This window comes from Python bivittatus, unplaced genomic scaffold, assembly GCF_059951505.1.
Source record: "Python bivittatus isolate LINGU-HERP-01145 unplaced genomic scaffold, Pbiv_v1 ctg000690_np1212, whole genome shotgun sequence".
In the NCBI taxonomy this organism is placed as follows: domain Eukaryota; kingdom Metazoa; phylum Chordata; class Lepidosauria; order Squamata; family Pythonidae; genus Python; species Python bivittatus.
The window spans coordinates 11,721,758-11,743,165 of NW_028277096.1; the positions used below are offsets into that span (position 1 = coordinate 11,721,758).

At 42.0% G+C, this 21,408-nt stretch overlaps 2 protein-coding genes across 5 annotated transcripts in view; one reads left to right on the top strand and one right to left on the bottom strand.

The window, feature by feature from the left end:
* Positions 1-522: 522 nt before the first annotated feature.
* ALKBH4 (alkB homolog 4, lysine demethylase) lies at positions 523-9,205 on the bottom strand. The gene is made up of 3 exons (XM_007421779.4): positions 9,072-9,205; positions 4,769-4,966; positions 523-2,235 (listed from the first exon to the last, which is right to left on the bottom strand). The coding sequence occupies exons 1-3, from the start codon at positions 9,186-9,188 to the stop codon at positions 1,579-1,581; spliced, it is 972 nt and encodes a 323-aa protein (XP_007421841.2). The 5' UTR covers positions 9,189-9,205; the 3' UTR covers positions 523-1,578.
* The window catches only part of LRWD1 (leucine rich repeats and WD repeat domain containing 1), a 44,865-nt gene continuing 32,634 nt past the window's right edge, over positions 9,178-21,408 (top strand). For 2 of the 4 annotated variants that reach the window (XM_025174155.2, XM_025174163.2), the window contains exons 1-3: positions 9,223-9,311; positions 19,250-19,398; positions 20,795-20,960. The gene's annotated coding sequence lies outside the window, so the exon portion shown is untranslated. Of the gene's footprint in view, positions 9,312-19,249; positions 19,399-20,794; positions 20,961-21,408 lie in introns of all 4 variants that reach the window. The other 2 variants (XM_007421778.4, XM_025174166.2) reach the window with 2 other exon arrangements.

Here is a 21,408-nt window from a genome sequence, read left to right on the forward strand (position 1 = left end):
AAAATTCCTTGAATATGTATATGTATTTTTCCTTTGTTTTTCTTGCATGTTTTACTTAATCAATTTAAAATTATGTTTAAAAAAACCCCAAAAATTTCAGCAGATTTTTAGATTACATCCTGTTCATCAAGAAAAAATATTTTAGAAATGACCTCACTGCATTTATGTTGTTGGGGATGCAGTGAAATTAATGCTTTAGTTTTTTACTTCTGGAGAAAGAAAATGGACTTAAAACTAAAAGACCTACTGTTCAGCATCAGAAAGACAAACATATGCCTCCAGGTTTCAGTGGTTTACAGAATTGATTAATATAGATCAGCTATGGATGTCTGTAATGAATTATGGCATCAATTTATTAATATATGTATGTCTGTAAAAGGGATCCAGTTTGGTGTAGTGGTCAAGGCACCAGGCTAGAAACCAGGAGACTGTGAGTTCTAGTCCCACCTTAGGCATAAAGCCAGCTGGGTGATCTTGGGCCAGTCCCTCTCTCTCAGCCCTAGGAAGAAGTTAGTGGCAAACTACTTCTAAAATCTTGCCAAGAAAACTGCAAGGACTAGTCCAGGCAGTTGGCAGAAGTCAACATTGACTCGAAGGCACCCAAAAAAAAAAAAAAAGTCTATAAGCATATGTTTTGTATTTTTATTTTTTTCCAGCTTTTTTCTCTGTTTTATAATTTTGTGTATTTTTTTTATTTAGTTAATTAAAAAGGCTATATAAGGACATCTGTATTATAGGGATTGGAAGGTAAAGATAAAAAAATGAATACCCTGGTATTTACACATATGTAAATTAATTAGAGTCTTTTTGTTTATTATCGAGAAGGAAAAAAACAGTGCTTTAACAAAAAAGTGAAAGAAATAGAAGAAAAAAACCAATTCATTGTAGTCTTTAAAAATCAGCTTAGATACTGCTCTCTGTCTTGTGATTAATAGATATTCTATTGGTAGATACCAAGCATGGGGTCTTTGGGGAAATGCCATAATTGTAGAATCCTCACTGAAAGGTTAATAAACTCCTGTTTTATCATTTATTTCTCTTACATTAAAGTTTTTGTTTGAGTTAAATAAAATAAAAAGACAAATGATTTTATTAGGGTTAGGGGTGGACAAGAAATTTAACACTTTTAATTAATATATTTTGACATATAATCTATGGCCTCCCAGATGGTGAATTATAACTCCCAGTAACCCCAACTAGTTAGCTAAGGATGAGAACTGTTGGGTGCTATAGCTTAACATTGTCACATAGGCCACAGGCTATGTGCTGCAAACAGACTTTCAAAGGAAATCTTCAGTTTCAAGGAAGATACATTTATTCGCTCCACTGTTAATATAAATTAATTAAATTCAGAGACATCTGGAGAGCCACACAATATAGATTAAAAAATTAATTCAAACCATTTTAATAATAGTGGAGAAGTAAGACATTCTAGAATATAACACCAAGAACCACCCTCAGAAGAACAATGAATACAACTTTGCTCTGGGGAGGAAAAAAAAAGAAGCAAGTTTATGAAATCCCCGAACATTAATATCCAACAGCCAAAGAAGAGTCTCAGTTCTTTTCCCTCAGGGTTTATACAGGTGATCCCTTGAATGTCAGAGCAATTTCCAAAAGATTTTTACCCAGCTCTTCCTGTTCTCCTCCAAGACTGAACTCAGTGGTCAATTCTCTGAAGGTGATACATACGCGGCGGCTTTTAATATGGTTGCGATAAATGGCATGCTTCCACTGATAGCGAGCGGGCCCACTGAGAACTACTAGTGATCTCCGAGGTAAGTAAATAGCAACAATGATTTCTCTGAATGGAACTAACTTTGTGGATGAACATTCAGTGCTTCCTAGTCTTTCTAGAAGAGTAGGATCGTTATACTGATACTCTTGAGAAATATCAGGAGATTGATAACTCTGTATCTGCTTGTTTTCTTGAAGAAATAGAGGCAATAACTGGAGACTGTCCTCTGAGTCACAGGACATGGAAAGTACTGTTTCTGAAAGCAAGTTTAAGCTCACCAGCCGTTCCCCCCAAAGCCACCAGTCATCCCAATGTGGGTCAATAGCAGATCCTCTCTCAGGGTCATAATCTAAATTGCACTGCTCAACAGGAGAAAAACCCTCAAGCACTGTATAGCTTCTCATTCGTGCCACAATCTCCTTGCTGAAGCTGGGCAACCCAGAAAAATTACCAGCTTTCAATTTCTGCTTCTTAAAGTTGACTTTGGGGCCGTAGTCCTATTGAAAAAGAACAAAGAATATTTGAGGTGGGGTAAAATAAAAATGAAGACTGTCAGCAATTAAATCCCCAATTCAAATCTCATCTCTTACAAAGGCAGGCTTAGATAAGCTGCTATTCTTAGTCCACCACCTGCAATAACAGGGTAAGAATATTAACAGATCTGAGCGGAGATCCTTAAGATATATGGTCAAACAGGGCTACTTCCTGAAGGACAAACTCTTGGTTATAATTTCAATTAAAATTATATGTACCTAAAACAAATTTTGAAGACAAATCTGTTTAAAACATTTAGTTTCTGTATACACTGTAGTGGATATCATCTTAAAAGAGGCAACTTAAGTGATCTTCAAAAATAAAATCCACCATAAATGTTTATGCAAGTAAACTCAGTTTCAATATAAGAATTTATAACTGGTTTGCACCTGACATAAAAAGCTTTGAATGGTCTAAAATGTAACACAAATGTCACATCATCAATAACTTTTGGTCAATATGGCAGTGTAGTCAGACAAGCATCAACATATTCCAGCACTCCCTGCAGGTTATTATCCTGATGATTAATTGTGCTTTAATTGCTACTATTGGAATCTGAAACATAATATTTTCTGTTTAACAACTGGAGAATATCTATTGTTTGGCTGGTTGGTACCCAAGAAATGCCTGCCCTCAATTTCCTTCCTTAAGAAATCTGCTACTGTTAGTATGAAATATGATGTCTATTCTTGTACAGCTAAAGTTACTAAAGTTACTGTTAATATTGTAGGTAGCAATATTAGCAAATTAGATATGGCAAATAACAGAATAGTTCAGAAAATTATGAGAAATCTGTTTATACTTCTATAACTGAATCACTGAAATTTAACGATCTTCAGGACAAAATAATGTTCTCAGAATCTAGTTGCATTATTCCAATTTATTAATGACTGGAATTTTAGAATAGGTGGAGAAGGACCAGCCTGTTCTCTTTATGGAAGCCCTAATATGTTAAGTATTAACCCTGCTATGTGAACATTGGCTAGATAACGAAAGAGCTCAATGGTGCATCAGTGGTTGGCATAAACTTGAATAAGTGTCATACTGAAGGGTTGTCCATGAAATCCAATTGACATTACTTGGTCACTGACTGCATTTTACCCAAGTACTAGTTTTACTATAACATTCCTGACTTAGAAAGCAACACCATTCCTTGTTTTTCATGTCCTGAGTAGTAAATGGTATGATCTGACTGACAGTGTCCAGTCCATTTCAACTACCTGATGCTATGTTAATGTGTAGATCCATTTCATCTTTGCCATTTTCATGCTTCCCGTGCTCAGTATCTCTACTATAATTCTGTAATTAACTTCTATAATGCAGTTTCAGATTTTTTCCTGCATAGTAACATCAGCAAATAGACACTGTTAACATCTCAGTGAAGTTTATCAAATTGAAAAAAAGATTTAATGCAAAGAGAATGCACCATCTGAACAATTAAGTGGTAAGAAAATGTCCTACACAACATTCTTCCAGATTACACCAAAGAGCTCCAACAATGTAAAAAGGTGTTTGGTACTGCAAGAATCATGGCTTATGAAAAGAATGTTCAATATTTGTTTTCAGCTATTTGGCGTTGGAGAAAATTTCTGAGAATACCATAGACAGCCAAGAAAACAAACAAATGGATCATCAAACAAATCAACCTAGAGTTCTCACTCAAGGCACAAATAACCAGGCTCAAATTATCATACTTGGGACACATTATGTGAAGACTTAGCTCTCTGGAGAAATCTATAAATGTGGGGAAAGGTGGAAGAAGAGAAGAGGATGACCAGCAGCAAGGTGGATGGACTTAGTTACAGTGATAATGGGTGTACATTGCTTTTTTGTAGTGATTGTGGTTCACTTTTCCTTTCCAACCCCTTTGCTCTTTATTTTTTTTCTCATTTGGTTTTAAGATACATAATTTTAATAGGTCAAATGACAAGAAAAAAAGACTTAAGAATGTCTAGAGAATTTGTGACAGATGAGATTTGAATTATGTACTTATAGCTCAGTTTTGTTCCCCTTTCTTTTTCCTCCTTCCCAGTGTAGCTACTCTTTCACCTCAAGTCATCATCATTCTGGTTTTTTCCCTCTTTTCTGCTGTTTTGGTTAAAAGAAGGGGAAGTACATATATACTTATGTACTTCTATATGAAAAAGTGGTTTGCGTAACACATTGCATCACAAACCATTCAACCATGTTATGCAGACAGAGTTATGGTTGTGTTCATAATTCACTGTATCACATAAACCAAAAGAACTGGACTGAGTAAACCCTGATTAAATAAGCCAAGTGTTTATCATCATCAAAACAGAATGAAAGCAGTTGCACCAGAGGTACCACTAACATTTCTCTGCTGTTTTAACTTTTTATATTGAAAAAAATCACAGGGAGAGAGAATAGAAGGAAAAAACTAACACATTAAACACAGATATCCAAAGGTTGGAAGAGAACCCCATCCCCACCTCCCAGATCTGAGCAAGGAGGGACTTTAGCTTGAGACAAGACCTGTTTTCTTCGGCCAGATTGTGATGGCTTCCACGCGCTTTGATCCATCAGCTCAACCATCTCACATTCCTCATCTGTGCTGATAAAGTCTTCCAGCAAAAACACTCCTGGAAACTGGAAAGCCCAGCCTTCAAATTCTGATCGTTTCTCTCCCACAGCAAAGCCGGTCAGTGGGCAGTAAACAAAGTTTGCGCTTTTCTGAGAAGAAAAGGGAATGTGGGATGGAGAGAAGTAGTAACTAAATTTGATTGTCACATTTGCAATTTGTCAAATGCAGCCTTCTAACCATTTGCTTGAATAAATGCTGCTATCTTTTAGGCAGAAATCTTGCATGTTATATTAGGTAGTATTAGATTCTGAAGATGGAGGGTTTGATCATTTGGCTTTATCCCATCATTTTGTTGAATACAATTTCCAAATGTTTCTTTTAAAATATCTGGTTTCCTATTCTTTTTTTAAAAAAAACAACTTATTCTTTATAACTATTATTAATAAATGTGAAAATAATACAGTTGTATTGGATGCTTACCTCTAATTGGATAGGGCCCTGAACTGACTTGTCTGTGTGAACAGTGTGATCTACCGCCTCAGATTTCGTATTTCATCCTCTCGTCCTAAAGTTTCCTAATGAATCTCTCATCCAGAGGATTGTCCTATGCCTCCCTGAAATAAGCATTTTATTTTAAAACCTCAACATGCTGCTCCAAACTCTATACTAGAATCTGAAGTAAGAACATTAAAGCAGCTGTTTTCTTTTTCAACTGGCTTAGGTTCAACACAGTATCCTTGAACTAATTGCTGCAGCCATTGATTTACTTCAAGCAAGCCACACATTTTTCCCTGGCTCCCTGGATAGATTTTCCACAGATTTTAGTGTTTTTTTTCCTTATTTCCTTACTGCTTAGCAATATAGAAAGAATGCTTTGTTTTAGTATGAAATTCCTTGCCCTTTTGCCACAAAGCTATAGTGAGAGTTAGTTCTTTTATCTAGGCACGGTTGTTCCAAGAATCAAGTACTGACCCCTCCTTCCTTAGAACCCTGCTATCAAACAAAGCAGAAAAGTTATCAGGACAACAGAGATCCTTGCTCTGTCTTCTACCTTCTGATAAACAATGTGGTCAGCAAGACAGCACAGGAATTTGTTGGGCCTCTGACCCTTGGCAGAGTAAGATTTATAGTAGGTGTCAGGGTAGTTAAGATATCCCATTGTCACCGTTGTGTGCCTCATTGAAAGTTTGGTCGTTTGTCACAGAAAAGCCTCATTCATATCTTCTCCCTATCCAGGTGGTCTATAACAAGCTTCTGCAATAATATCTACTCAAAGGCCACTATGACATTTTTACAAGAGTCTTAGAACTGCTTGCAATTCCTTGGACTTGGATACCACATAGAGTGCGGTGAGATGACTTGGGCAACTTCCTGCAAGATCAAATGTGATTATTCTGAGCATGGAAAAGACATTAGGATTCCAGCTACAGAGGATCTGGATGGAGTGTATCAATTCTGGTCTTACTGGCCCTTGGTTCTTCCTTTTTTTTTTATAAGATTTTATTAAGATTTTAAAGATACATATTTAAAAATTAGAAATGAAAAAGAAAAGTTGAAATACAAAATATGAAGAAAAGGAAAAGAAAAAGTGAGGTAAAGTAAAAGAAAAGGCCCTTGGTTCTTCCAATGTGTGATATACAGGTCCTCTCTCTCTCTCTCTCTCTCTCTCTGCTCTTTAACATCTGCATGAAACTGTTGAGAGAAGTAATCTATTGGTTCAGGATGGGGTATCATCAGTATGCTGATAATACCCAGCCATACATCACCATCCCAGGCCAGGGCTGCTATGGAGATCTGAATCAGTGCTTAGCAGCTGTAAAGAGTTGGACTGATCACAAAAAATTAAATTAAAACACATGGGGCAGAATTGATCTTCATAAGTGAATATCTGGCTCAATCCCAGTTCCTAAATTTGCTCTGGATGGGGTTGCCCTCCCCTGAAAAAGCAGTTTTGTGACATCCCTCAACTCAATAACTAACATCTTTATTACAGTACAGTCATAGACCAGCATAGTACCTTGATAATCTACTCTTTGAGTAGCAGGATGATGCTGTGGCCAGATATCAGACTTCTCTAACAATGAATAGGACTTGAAATGATAAATCCAAAGAACCAGCCTCTCTCGGCTCAAATTAGCAAACATTTATTAGGAAAAAGTGAGAGTGACAACACATGAATTCTGGTCAGTACTTTTATTTTCAAATGAGAAATCTATATAGAAGCAATCCAAAGCAACTAGAACCAAGTTTTCTTTCTCACCTTTTTAATGTAAAGGAGAGGATACCTGTTTCTTTTGAGAAAGAGGGATAGCTTATACCAGCAAATGATTTTGGAAATGGCCACCAGCTTCCTTATCGTTGTGTGAACAAGCTTCACGCATGGAGGATCTGCCACCCTCTGGTGGGTGAACCAGTTGAAGGCCTTTTTGGAATGGGATGTCCTTGCAACAGCAACATGCTTTAAGTTGGGCATCCATTGAAGATATCTCAGAAGCTGCAATTGGCCCAAGATGCTGTTGTGTAGCGTGTAGTTTATTTTGTTATTTTGTAACTCTTAACAGATGCAACAATACATGTACTGAATGTGATACATGCTGAGTTTTTTGCTTTGGTTATCAACAGGCTCGTGGGCCTAATTCAAGATGATGGTTTTAACTTGAATTTAAACCCCTACAGGGCTTGGTACCCTTGTATTTGTGGAATCCTTTCTCCTGATCAGAATTAGCCTACCTTTCCTATGTGTCCTTTTCACAAGGGGTTGCCCTGGGTTCCCAGCCTATATGATTAAATGAGTGGGGCCCAAAAGCATCCCTCTGGAGTAGCAGTCTCAGTGTTCCCTGAGAAGGATTTTACAAAATCATGAAAACCATTCTTTACCAATGGGCTTTTGGTGCAAATGGTAGATCTAGGCCACTTGTGTAATTTGTCCTTTTTATTTGTATTGCTTATTTTTTAAAAACCATCCTGACTTGTGAGAAGTTAGAACAGTATATTGTAATAAAAAATGTTAATCTGCCCTCTCCCCTCCACCATTTTATCTTTACAACTAATTGACCAAGTTGATGAATCTGACATAGAATGGTCCAATGTCTAACCTGGGAAATTCATGGCCCAAGAGAGGTTTCTAATCTATATCTCTTTGGTACTAATTTAAAATTCTGATAAAGCTGATTCTTAAAACAGTGGGCAGACTGCTGGCTTCAGGAACAAGGCAAGATACATGTTGTATGCTAGGTCCACTGTAGATATCAGAAGTAACAATATCTACATCATGGCTGTATGTTTTATGAGCCCAAGATAGCAAGAGCAACTATCTTGGGATGGTAAGACAGAATGCAGGATAATCCTAGCATTACTCTGACAAGTTATATGCTACTGAACATGATTGTTGCTCAGATGCTTGTGCTTGAAAGAACAATGTTCTCCAAACAAAACAAGAAGTTTAAGACAAGAATAAATCTAGTTTACAATAATGGCCTCCTAATCCAGACAAAACACAATTATTTTACTTATAATTATGTTCACAGTTATTTCAGATAATCCAGAATTGGATTTGCACAGAGATAATCAGTGTAGATAAAATCATCAAAAGGAAATGATCTGACAACTTTTGTATTCACTAACCTCATGCTGTAAATATATTTTGTTATCGAACAGATGCCTAAGAAGTTTGAGCTTCTGGGCTGAGTTCACACAATCTGCCAAACCATAAATCAGGGTTAGGCAATCTGTTGATGGCTGGGGCCGCACCTAACATTTGCAGGGATGGGAGAAACTAACATCATAATGGCCAGGGCAATGCTGGAAAGTAGATTCATCTGTGTGGAGCAGAATTTTCTGGATATTAGAATCTGGGAAATTTTCTTTGGTGGGTTTCCATCTCTCCTCCATTGCTCACAATTTCCCTGCATGAAATTGCCATATGTCCTTTTGAGCTTTTCTATTGTAACAGTAAAATGGATTACAAAAGATATAAAAATGATAATTAAAAATACGAGAGCCACCCAATCCTCAGCCTGAAGTGGGAAGTTCTTCCCTCTGTGGGAAGCGTGGCTAGGATTCTTCCTCCCTCTCCTTGAGGGACGAGCACTCTGCACGTCCTCAGAGGCGCTCTTCCGCCGAAGCTTCTCAAGATGAGCTTAGACGCTTCCTCCTTCCCCGACGACCCCCTTCCTCAAATCTTCCTCCTCCCACCCCCCCAATTCCCACCCCCTTTCCCACCCCCCACTCCTCCTATGAGGCCGCGTGGGTTACCTGCGGGGGCGGGGCGGCCTCGCAGCGCAGGCAGGAGCGGATCCCCTTGCACCCGCAACCCTTGGCCCCGCCGAGGCCAGCTCCAGCTCCTCCTCCTCGCGTTTCAGCAGCTTCCATCCTACCCGACCCCGGTAGCTTTTGCCGCCGCTACCGCCGTCGGCCCCCCTCCGCGCTTCCGGTTCGCCGAGCGCCGGCGGTGGCAGCAGAAGCAGTACCAGAAGGTTCCTGCGCCCGCCTGAGGTAAGGCTCAGGCCGCGAACGGCAAGGATCGACTGGCGCGGAGGCCGGGGGCGTGGGGATGAGGGCCGGCGACCGGTGGGGCGTTAAGCGAGCGCGCGCCCGGCGGGAAATGCTGAGGCGAGCCGCCTCCCTCTTCGGACTTTTCTCCTCAAGGCCCTACCGGGTTTCTTAACTGGAGGAGCGGCGTTGTGGCGGGAAACTCGTCTTCCCAGCAGCGCTTTGCGCGGCTCGTCTGTAAGAAAGGCATCCTCGGGTTCTGCCGGGGCGTGATGGGAATTGTGGTCTCGACGCCGGTTGAGCATTTAAAGATGCCGCTGCTCCTGTCTTACCCTCCCCTCTCCAGTTTTCCTCATCGCCGTCACACGGCGCCTCTTTCTCTGCGGGGTCGGCTTTATAAAATCTCTGCCTCCGTAGCGAGGTGGGACGTGTAATTTTTTTACGTGTGTGTAGATATGTATCTATCTGGGGACAGAGATTTTTTTCCTTGGGGGGTTGGGAAGACGAGGCGGCAACCTGACCCCTAAAGCCCGCTCATCTTCATTTTGAAACAATAACCCCCTTTTGAAAAAGACCCATGCAGTCTTTCCCTGTCCCCCTCTTCCGTCTCACTTCAGACTGAGGTTTCCCTCAGAGAGAAGACTGGATCGATTTTCCTTTTTCAGCATTTCCCTGCCGTTCCCCCATCCCCACGCATGTCGTTGGAGTTGAAAACTGCTCTTAAAAATTAATTCTACTCCTCCAAGATCCTTAGGCAAGTTCTGTTTCTTCCAAGACCCTTAGAACTGCCTACTGCCCTGATTTAGTTAGTTTCAGTAATAATACAAACAAAGCACTTTTCTTTTTCGGGGGGGAGAGGGTGGGGGGAGTCAAAGATGCTCATCATTTGATATCAGTCAGCTACTATAAATGACTCAGAAATCAAAACACACTAATACGATGATGATAATAACGCTTCCCCGAAGTTGAAAAGCTCACTCAATTTAACCCAAATTCTATTCATTCCCTGCTGCTCTGTCTTTTGATGGCTTTCGTGTATGTTGCTATCCCACTGTAAGATTGCTAGAGCTGAGATTGGCTTTTTTAAAGGTTCATAATATAGGGATGGTGCTATATGATATATGTATGTATAAATAAATAATATATTTGTTTCAGCCATCCATTTCTGGAAATCTATACAAGGAACTGTAAAAGGGGGTAAAAAAAATTTAGAATCAAAGAGTTGGGAGGGGCTGTTCAGCCCCTGTTAACATCAAATCCTTGCTCAGTTTAGGAATCTGAATTAAAATATCCCTGAGAGATGGCCCCATCCTGTGAATAGAAGCCCACCACTTTTTTGGATAATAATTTTTACTGTCAAACTGCTCTTACATTAAGTTTTTCCTAACATTTAATCTAAATACACCTTGCTATTGTTTAAAGATTCTTATTCCATGTTTCACACTGTGAACAATTAGGTTCTAACCGATTTTTGACCAACCTTCATTCTGATTCTTGATAATTTCTGTCAGATCCCCTTTCAATTGTTTTTTGTCAGGAATAAACATACAGATTTCCCTTACACTGTAAGTCTAAATTTCCAGTCCTTTGATCATTCTTGTTGCCTTTCTTTCTATTTGTTTCAGTTTCTCTGAATCTTCTCAAAATATAGTACCTGCAACTGGACACAGTACTTGAGATAGAGTTTGAAGAAGACAGAATATAGTTGCTTTGGCAACTGCATCTGTTGATATAGTCTAAATTGCATTTCCCTGTGGGGCTGTATCAGTTGATTCATATATAATGTACAATTAACATTCCCAAATCATTTTCACATGTTCTGCTATGAAGCCAGGGATCATGTATGTGTGCATTTGATTTTTTTTCTTGAGTGAAGAACTTTGCATTAATCTCTTAAATTTCATTCTGGTTAAAGCCCACTTCTGTAGCCTGTCAAGATAATTTTGAATTATGCTTCTTTCTTCTATAATATTAGCTATCCCACTTGGTTTTGTGTTAGCTGTTGTAGATTCTTCTGATTCCTTAAATGAAAGTGAGGGTCAGATAAAATACATAGCCTGCTGTGGAAAAAAGGGGTAGTAGTACTTTTTTACAAGTAGTAAACAGAAACTTGTTTCCCCAGCCGGAGCTCTGAACAGCTGCCAGTTCAAGGAAAGCATTTCTCTCTCTGATAGAAAATGAAATATTGGAAAATGTTGGCAGAAAATTAAAGAAAGCATCTTAGAAGGTTTAGGAAGATCCTTGTGAATGTTAGAAAAGGTATGCCTTCTGGCCTTGGAAGGAATTAGGTCAGAGTTAGGACTTGATATCTGTTTATGTAGATTAGAAATGAATTAACAATCCTGAGCTCTGAGACAACAGTTTTTCTGTTTGGATTATATTTATCTGTAGTCTGAACTTAATTTGATTTCAGTGACTGATATAGCTTCAGATCTTGATCTGGGTTCCAGATTCCTTGTATATCATTATTGTGATTTAAGATTCCTTAATAGAATATACAAACTCATTGATGTGGAAAAAGAACATTCCATTCTCCCTCCATGCTGTACTTTTACTGTACTTTAATCCAAAAATGGATTTTAATTTTAAAAATAGGTTGAAAAGAAAAATCTACCTTTAAAATTTGTTTCATTCTATTATAAATCATTTTCCAAAATTGTTGGGCTTTACAGCATTGCCACCAAATATGAAAAAATGATCCTGATTATTGCATTTTCAACCATTTTTAGAGAATGCGTTATCTATTTGGCAGTCAACACTGGGTAATACACCATCAATAGAACATCTTATGCCACTTTTCTCTAGGTGTAATATTGATGGTAACTTTGATACTTTTTTTTCCTTTGTTATTCCCATTGTTGCATATTTATTGTTCTGTTTAGATTCTGCATTCATTTAACCATACGGTCTTCGACTTGTTCACTTTCTGAATCATACTTCATCAGCAATTTCTAGATAAGCCCCATTATATTATCTGAATTTTGTATATTAAGTTTTGTTAAATTCAGTCAACTCTTTAAGTGTCCCACCTAGATTCACTTATATTCAGTTCTGGATGAAAAAGTCAAATAATCTTATGCTGATTAACACTGACATCCTAAATTGTAAATAAAAATTGATATAGTACTACTTTTTTTATCCCCAACAGTCTAAGTTATCTAAACATTAGTTAATAATCTTCAGTCAATACTGTATAAATGTCACTGTATTGAAACTATATAATATATTAAGATTTACAAGAACATAATAAAAATAAAGATGACAGGAAAAACGATCGTTTGAGGCCCATCGGTTGCTGTCAGGTATAGAATGAGTTTAATTATTTATTTAGTAAATTTTTAGGCCACCCATCTCATACAGATGACTCTGGGTGGCTCACAATTAAAACAGAATAAAAAACAGTAAAAAATAACCAGTTAAAAACAACAAAAGTTCATACAACATGTTGTTAAATCAAAATGTAGTTTGATTCTTTGTGGATTAGCATGCTGTTTAAACTTAGGCAGCATTCTTTGCAAATCTCAATTTAGGCTTTGTGGCATGTCATGACCTGCAAAAAGGAATGGGTAGCCAAAGTGTTTTAATTTACTTGTTAAAGTCTTGAAATAGTAAATATGATTATTCTTCAATCATGAAAAAAAGTCTCCCACTTTATTTTTGTAAGTCCTTTTCAACTGTTACTATTTGTAAATACTGAAGCCAGTGTGGTGGTTCTGACCATTCTAAAGAGATAGTCTCAAATGATTTCACTCTTGTCTTATTAATAATTAAGGCTTGCAATCTGTACCAATTATTATCCCTCTACTGATCTTTTTTTTTTTGCATATTCTCCTTCATGAAAATAAATATTTGGTATTGAAGCAAGAGGCAATGGACTAATTCTTTTTCTATGTTTATCCCATACTTTCAGAGCAATACAGGTAGTCCTTGGCTTACAATCATTAGTTTAGCGACCATTCAAAGTTATGACTGCACTGAAAAAAGTGACTTACAACTGGTCCTCGCACTTACGACTGTTGCAGTCATGTGATCAAAATTTGGGTGCTTGACAACCAGCATGTATTTACAATGGTTGCAGCATCCTGGGGTCACGTGATTGCCATTTGCAACATTCCCAACCAGTTTCTGACAAGCAAAGTCAATGGGGAACCGCACAATTCACTAAATCACCGCTTGATTTGCTTAACAACTGTGGTGATTTGCTTAATGACTGCTGCAAAAAATGTAAAATTGGATGTGGTCACGTGACACCTCGTTTAACAACTGCACCGCTTAACAATGAATTTTCCAGTCCCTATTGTGGTCGTAGTCGAGGACTACCTGTACTTATTACTGAATGATCTGCTGTAGATTGCATTTTTCCACATGCCTCAGACCAGAGATTTGTGCAACCTATCTGGAAGTCTTCCTCCTTCCATAGAAGCAATCCAACCATAAGGTTTTATAATCCAATCTGTTACCCAAGTTAATCAAGTAGCTTGGTTACATAACTTACATTTTGGTATTGCTAGTCCGCCTTGTTCTTTCGAGATTTGGAAAATCTGACAGTTTTAACTTAAATGCTCTCCATTATATTTTCCAAATCTGATAATTCTTAAATAAAATTTTATTACCTTTTGTTAAATAATTTTGTTAAATAATTTCCATTATTTTCTTCTTCAGCTAAGTTCCAGATCATCATTTGAGTCTTTTTATTCATCCAGTATCCTGATAATAAATACTGCTATGTATGTACCATTATCAATTCCCTAGAATCCTTTGGGTGAAGTACAGCATCTTCTGCATATAATTTTAATTTATGTTCTTGATTTGATAATTTGATTTTTGAGATTCTATTTTCTTGTCTTATCTTTTTTGCTGGTGGTTCTAATGCCAATAGAAATAAAGGAGAGAGTGGGCAACCTTGTTCCCTTCATTATAGCACATTTTGTGATAAATACCCATTTAGAATTATCTTGGCTGTTTGTTCTTTGTAGATACTCTGTATCTATGTAAGAAATTTCATTCCATAGTTCATCTTGTTCAGAGTCATAATATGAAGGGCCATTCAAGTTATCAAAGGCTTTCTCCACATCTAGGACAATTGTGGCTGATTTCTTATATTTCCGGCTTATATAATCAATAGCATTCAAAATGTATCTTACATTATCCCTATGAATCTCTGGAACAAATCCAGCATGATCAGGATGTATCAATTCAATTAAAAGGCCATTTACTCTGTTTGCAGATATTGTCATAAAGAGGTTATAATTTACATTAAATAATGAAATGGGTCTGTACAACTCTTCTTTATAAATCAGATACTATGATGGAATGTATCTACAAGGAGGACAGTGATGTGGGAGATCAAGGCTATCAGGAGGGAGGGGGTACATTCCAGCTGGGGAAAGGAGACAAAAGACAATTCAGTCCACAAGAGGAGCATGGGAAGGGTAAGAGGTTCGGGATAGCCACTCCCTAGAATCTCCCAGGGTATATCCACTAGTTGCTGTAGTATAAATTTAGTTTGGCAAGATTCTGTCTATAAAGTATGAGCAAATAAAGAAACTATACTCAACTGGACTGTTTCACTGTTGTTCTTGGGCTGGGCCTGACAGATACAGGTAGTTCTTATTTAACAACCACTTGTTCAATGACCATTCAAACTTAGAATGGTGCTGAATGAGTGATACTTACGACTGGTCCTCATAGTTGCGGCTATCACAGTGCCCCCATGGTCACGTGATCGTGATTCAGGCACTCAGCGACTTGCCCACAATTACAACAGTCACAGCATCCCATGGTCATGGGATCACGATTTGGGACCTTCCCTGCTGACTTCCCACAAGCAAAGTCAATGGGGAAGCCAGCAGGAAGTCCGAAGTTGTGGTCATGTGAAGTCCTTGCTTAATCACCCATGCAGTCCTCGCTTAACGATGGCTGCCGGAACAGCCATAGCTAAGCACTGTGGTCATATGATGTCGCACTTTACGATTGCATCACTTAGCAATGGAAATTCCAGTTCCAATTACCTTTGTTAAATGCCTACCTGTAAATTAAAGCTTCCTTCTAAGAGGACATTGCTAAGTGTCATCATTACCTGTGTTAATAGTTTGATCAGAATTTCCTGGAAAGTCTTATACTATATTGCAGAAAATCCATCAGGTTCTAGAGATTTCTTCAGTTTCAGTGTTTATATTGTTTCTTTTATTTCCTCTTCATTACTGGTTTTTTAAGAGTTTTGTTTTGTTATTCTGTGATAATAACCTGCCTTGGATCTTCAGACTGTTCTAAATGTAATATCTGTTTACTGTATAATCTGGAATAATGTTTAAGAAATTGATTTATTTTCTATTGTTGAAACATATCTGTTGCCATCTCAAATAGTCATGATAAGAATTTTCTCTTGTTCCTTTCATAATTGCTAAGCCAGCAGTTTATCTGGTTTATTGCCTTTTTCAAAATATTTTTGTTTGGCAAAGTTCAGCTTCTTAAAGTGTCATTTACTGCTATTAAGATGTTTACAGGTAGCTTTAATATTTCGTTCTAAATCAAAATCTTAGTTCTAGTTGCTTCAGTTCAATCATCAGGTTGTTGGTTTGTGTTGTATAGCTTTCTGTTTGATGCTAAAGAAATCAACAGTCTCATCTTAAATTGAATTCGATACTGTAAATAAACATCAGAAGTTAAATTAGTTTAGAAGTTCTTTAGTCTGTATTGACCCTTCAGTGTAATATTCTCTTTTAGCATTAATAATAAATAATCTACCACTCTAAAGATTCCTCTATAAACTTACAAGTATTAGATTATGATCAGCATAGGTAAGAGGTCCAACTTCCATATCTATATGTTTGGTTAGGAATTAACTAGAACATGTTAATCCTTGAACAGTTTTTATGAATGGAAGAATAATAAGTATATTCCTTTTCTATGTAAGGCTTACTCCATTCGTCTCAGAGAAACTCTCGTGACACGTGTGTCGCCGTGCCGTGCTCTGCTGAATCTGACATACTGCCCCCCTGAAGACAAACTCTCCCCCCCCCCTTTACCTTGGCTTCCCGGAGTGCCCTCTGTAAAAGTCCTGGACCAGTTCGGGCACCCTAACGTGGGCTCTGTTCACCCATTCGCTGTGTGATTTTGGAAAATGCTTCCATTGCACCAACAATTGGATTTGTCCCTTGTTTTCTAGCATCCCGTATTTGCTTCACTTCAAAGTGCCACTCCCCGTTGACCATAATCAGGGCTGGGACTGGCTCTTCCCTGTACCAATTGTTATCCGGTTGGTGTGGTTTCAACAAGCTGCAATGGAAGACCGGATGGATCTTCCTTTGTGCCTTGGGGAGCATCAACCTGACGGTCACCGGATTAATTATTTCCGCAATGGGAAACGGCCCCACAAACCATGGGCTGAGTTTCTTTGAGGCTTGGTGGGTCTTTAGGTTTTTTGTTGAGAGGCATACTTGGTCTCCTACCTTCCACTGCCACTCAGGGAGCCGCTTGCGATCGGTGTGTTTCTTGTAGTCTGCTCTGGCCTCTTGCAGCACCGTTCGTACTGCCTGCCTCGTGGCGTCTATCCGGGCAAACCAAGCGTCCAACGAGTCTATCCGGGATGCCGATTGGGGTAGCTCCGGCATGGGGACAAAGTCTTGTCTGGTAGCCACCTTAAGCGGGGTGAAGCCGGTGGTTTTATGGACTGTGTTGTTATATGCTACCTCCCCAAACGGTAGCAGCTCTGCCCAGTCGTCTTGCTGGTATCCCACATAGCACCGCAGGTACTGCTCCACGCCCCCGTTAAGGCGTTCCGTGGCCCTGTCCGTTTGTGGATGTGCCGCTGAAGAGAGGGCTTGCTGAGTTCTCACCCGTTTTAGGAACTCTTGCCAGAAGCACGCGATGAAGTTCCCGCCCTGATCACTGACAACTTGTCGGGGTGTGCCGTGCAAACGGTAAATGTGCTGCACAAACAGCCGCGCCAGCCTCTCCGCCGTGGGGACTTGCCGACAAGCTACGAAATGCGCTTGTTTGGAGAACAAGTCTGTCACGACCCAAATATCAGTTTTCCCCTTGCTCTCGGGCAGCTCCACAATGAAATCCATGGCGATTTCCTGCCACGGACCATCGGGCGTCACAACCGGCTGGAGTAGTCCCTGGGGCTTGCCTCTACTCCCTTTTGCCGTTGCGCAGATTGGGCAGCCTCCCGTGTATGGTTCCATGTCTTTTCGGAGCATCGGCCACCAAAACTGCCTCCGGATCAGATGGAGAGTTTTTAGAAATCCGTAATGCCCCACGTTCTTGTTATCGTGAGCTCTCTCCATCACCTCCCTCCAGCACCCTTTAGGCACATACAGTTTGTCCTTGTGCCACCACAAGCCCCCCTGGCCCATCAATGAGTCTTGGTTCTCTGTGAGCCAAGTGTCCTGCTCCCCAGCTTCTAGGAAAGTCTGTTTGAGCCCCAGTTCTGTGTCCCTCACCCTCTTCTTTGTTTGGCTCCGGGTGACTCCTTTTGTGGCCAGTCAGTTCGTGGGGATGATCGAATCTACAATTTCCTCCCACTGGCTGGTATGCTAGGGCATTCGGGACAGCCCATCCACCAAGAAATTCCTCTTCCCCGGGATGTGTTTGAGGGTGAAATCAAACCTCCCGAAGTATTGGGACCAGCGTGCCTGCTTGGGCAAAAGCTTCCACGGAGCTTTCAGCGCTTCGAGGTTCTTGTGATCAGTCCACACCTCGAATGGCTGGGCTGCCCCCTCCAACAGATGCCTCCAGGTGGATAGGGCCCACTTGACCGCAAATGCCTCTTTCTCCCACACCATCCACCTCCTCTCCATTTCGGTGAACTTCCGGGAGGCGTAGGCGCATGGGTGGAGGGGCCCCTCAGGTCCAGGTTGCAACAGGACTGCTCCCGCCACCACGTCAGAAGCGTCCACCTGAATCACGAACCGCCGGTCCAGGTTGGGGTGGCGTAGGATGGGCTCAGCCGTGAACCCGCGCTTCAGATCCCCAAACGCCTCTTGGCACTCTGGGGTCCACACAAGAGGCATGCTGGGTTTGGGGGGCTTCCCGCTGCCCCGAGTCTTGAGCAGGTCCATTAACGGGAGGACAACCTGGGCGAAGTTCGGAATGAACTGCCTGTAGAAGTTCGCAAACCCCAAGAAGCTTTGGAGTTGCCTCCAGGTCCGCAGCGCTTCCCACCCCAGTATATCCTTCACTTTCACCAGGTCCATCTCGATGCCTCAGCTGGATATTCGATAGCTGAGATAGTCCAATTGCTCTCGATGGAATTCACACTTCAAGAGCTTGGCGTACAGCTGTGATTTTAGTAGTCTCTGGAGCACCGTGCATACTAATTTCACGTGCTCGGTCAGGTTCTCAGAATATATCAGGATGTCGTCCAAGTAGACCAGGATGCCCTGGTAAAGTAGGTCATGCAGCACCTCGTTTATTAACTGCATGAACACCCCCGGGGCCTGTCAGGGAAAAAAACACGTTAAACATGGGAGGCAGACACACCATAAAACAAGTCACCTTAAAGTTCTAAGTTCTTCTAAAGCTTTATTGAAAATTAGTTCAGCAAGAAAGTAAAGTGCAATCAAAACATACAAGGTACTTACTTAGAGACACATTGCAATGTCGACCAGCTTGACAGAGCTGTCAGGAAGACAGCTTGACCAAGTGGCGTCATTTACATGGATGCAACCCTTTTTATCCCTTTAAACCGCAAACCACAATCATGACTCTCAGAACATTCATAACGTTCCCAGAACAAGTTTCATAGCAGGTTCTGGTGCCCTGTCCCTGTCACTTCTGTTCCCATCAACAAGTTTGCAATTTCCTTCATTTTGCAAGTTCCTCTTATTTCCTGTCATTGCCATACAGGTCACATTTCAGATAACTTGGCTTTATTAAATGCATTTAAAACTAACATTAAAACATATAGAAGGCTACTAATAATTTTCCTCTCACAGCCCCCTTTTAACCCGAACGGCATCACACGGAATTGGAAACTTCCAAGCGGGCAATTGAAAGCCGTCTTCCATTCATCTCCAGCGCGGATCCTGACCCTGAAGTACGCCTCTCGCAAGTCCAGTTTCGTGAATATCTTCCCCTTGGACAGGTGGGATAACAAGTCCTTCATCAAGGGGAGAGGGTAGTTGTATTCTGTACTTATGGTGTTCAGCCCCTGAAAGCCTACGCACATTCGGAGCGAGCCGTCCTTCTTTTCCCGGAACAACACCGGGGCCGCCAGTGGGAACTTCGCAGGCTGGATAAAACCCCGCGCTAAATTCTTGTCCACAAACTCCCAAAGGGCGCCCATCTCCTTCCCGAGAGGGAGTACATCTTCAGCTTGGGTAACTTGGCCCCCAGCGCTAGCTCGATGGCACAGTCACTAGGTCTGTGGGGTGGGAGTTGATCCGACTCCTCACCAAATGCTACTGTCAAGTCCTGGTACTGGTGAGGGATGCTCTCGACGCTCTCTGGCTCCGCCGGCTCCCCCGTCGCGGAACCGCCCACTGCAGCTGCCTTGTGGGTTGCCGCTGTGTTAGGGCCCCTCAGGTCCGATGCCACCACTGCCTTGTGAGGCCCCAGGATCGCCACTGCCACTGCTGTGGCTCCCATCATGGTTCGCTCACCTCCCCGCGCTGGATGTTCCAGCTCCTCTGATTTCTCCTCCGTGACTACTCCTCCCCTCGTCGTCACCCATAGTCGCTTCTGGCAGTCTCGCTCCCGCTCCTCCGCGTCTCTGAATCGCAGCGCCTCCGACACCCAGTCAACGAGGGGGTTCCATCGTCTCAGCCACACCAGGCCAAGTATCATCGCGTAGTTGGCTATCGGGACCACCATGAACCGCAGCTCTTCTTGATGGTCCCCGATCGTCATTTGGACTGGCTTGGTGTAGTACTGAGCCGCCCCCCCCCCCGCAAGTGAGCTGTCAACCTGACTGAAAGCAATGGGCTCCCTGAGTCTCCGCACCTGGAGACCCAGCCCCGATACTAGCGCCGGGTGTATCAGGCAGTGGATGCACCCGGAGTCTAGTAGCACCTGCAATCGTGCGTCAGCCCCTGACCTCACCCCAAGGATATGTACCCTCACCTGCATGGGATGGCAATCCTCGTCTGCTATTGGATCTGCACGTCTTAGCTCCTCTGCACGTACTGGGACGCCATTCAATGCGGGCGCCACTCGTTTCCTGCCGGCGCCGCCTCTTACCCTGATGACACCGTCTCAGGAGTGGACCAACCGGTCCCACTGCGCTCTGCTGCCACTGCCCCGACCCCTTTTCGTGGTCAGTCAGGGGCATGCCGTCCCGGGGTCTTCAGGGCCCCAGCATCTACCCGGGGTGGGGCCCCATCCCGCTCCATTGGGCATTGCGCTGCCTGATGGCCTCACCCCCCGCACCAGAAACAGAGGCTAGATTTCTTCGGAGCCTCCCGTCCTCCCGCGGGTTGCCGTCAGCTGCTCCGCTTCTCCTCCGCAGCCGCCTCACCTGACTCGTCTTTACTTGGCTTCAGGTTCCTCGTTCTCCGCTTGATCTGCTGCCACGCCGCCTCTGCCGTCCCGGCCAGGCAGATCCACTCTTTTAGTGTGGTCGGGTTGTCCCAACCAAACGCCCTCGCAAGGACCTCCAAATTGAGGCCGTTTTTGAAGTAGTCTACCCTCAGAGACTCTGGCCAATTGGTAAGTTTTTCTGCGAGGCGCGGAACTCTAGGGCATACTCGGCCACCAACTTTTCCCTCTGCCTCAGGCGTTGGATGTCGTCTCTGGCCCACCTGGCGCTCAGTGTGTCCTTGAATCTATCCTGGAGTGCCTGCATGAACTCCGGGAAACTCTTTAGCTCTGCCACGTCGGTATCGTATAGGCAGATGACCCAACTGGCTGCTTGACCCTCCAACAATTCAGCCGCGTAGGCGACTCGCCCCTCATTGTCAGCGAATAGGTGGCCACTCCGCTTCATGAAGTTCCGCACCTGCGTCAGGAAGCAGGGTAGTTGTTCAGGGTCCCCTGAGAATTTCCCGGCCAGACCCCGGAGCCTCAGTGCGTCTGCCGCCCATCAATCTCCTGCTCCGAGGTATGTCCCCGGAGTCAGCTGGGCCACAGGACCGCCGCTGGCATCGCCTGATTCCTC

Bases quoted from the DNA above. Each gene is read 5' to 3' on its own strand.
- ALKBH4 (XM_007421779.4), bottom strand. From the start codon at position 9,188: ATGGAAGCTGCTGAAACGCGAGGAGGAGGAGCTGGAGCTGGCCTCGGC. The intron at 4,967-9,071 runs GTAACCCACGCG...TTTTCTTCTCAG, and splicing joins AGGCCGCCCCGCCCCCGCAG to AAAAGCGCAAACTTTGTTTA. The intron at 2,236-4,768 runs GTCTTGTCTCAA...CTTTTTCAATAG, and splicing joins AATCTGGCCGAAGAAAACAG to GACTACGGCCCCAAAGTCAA.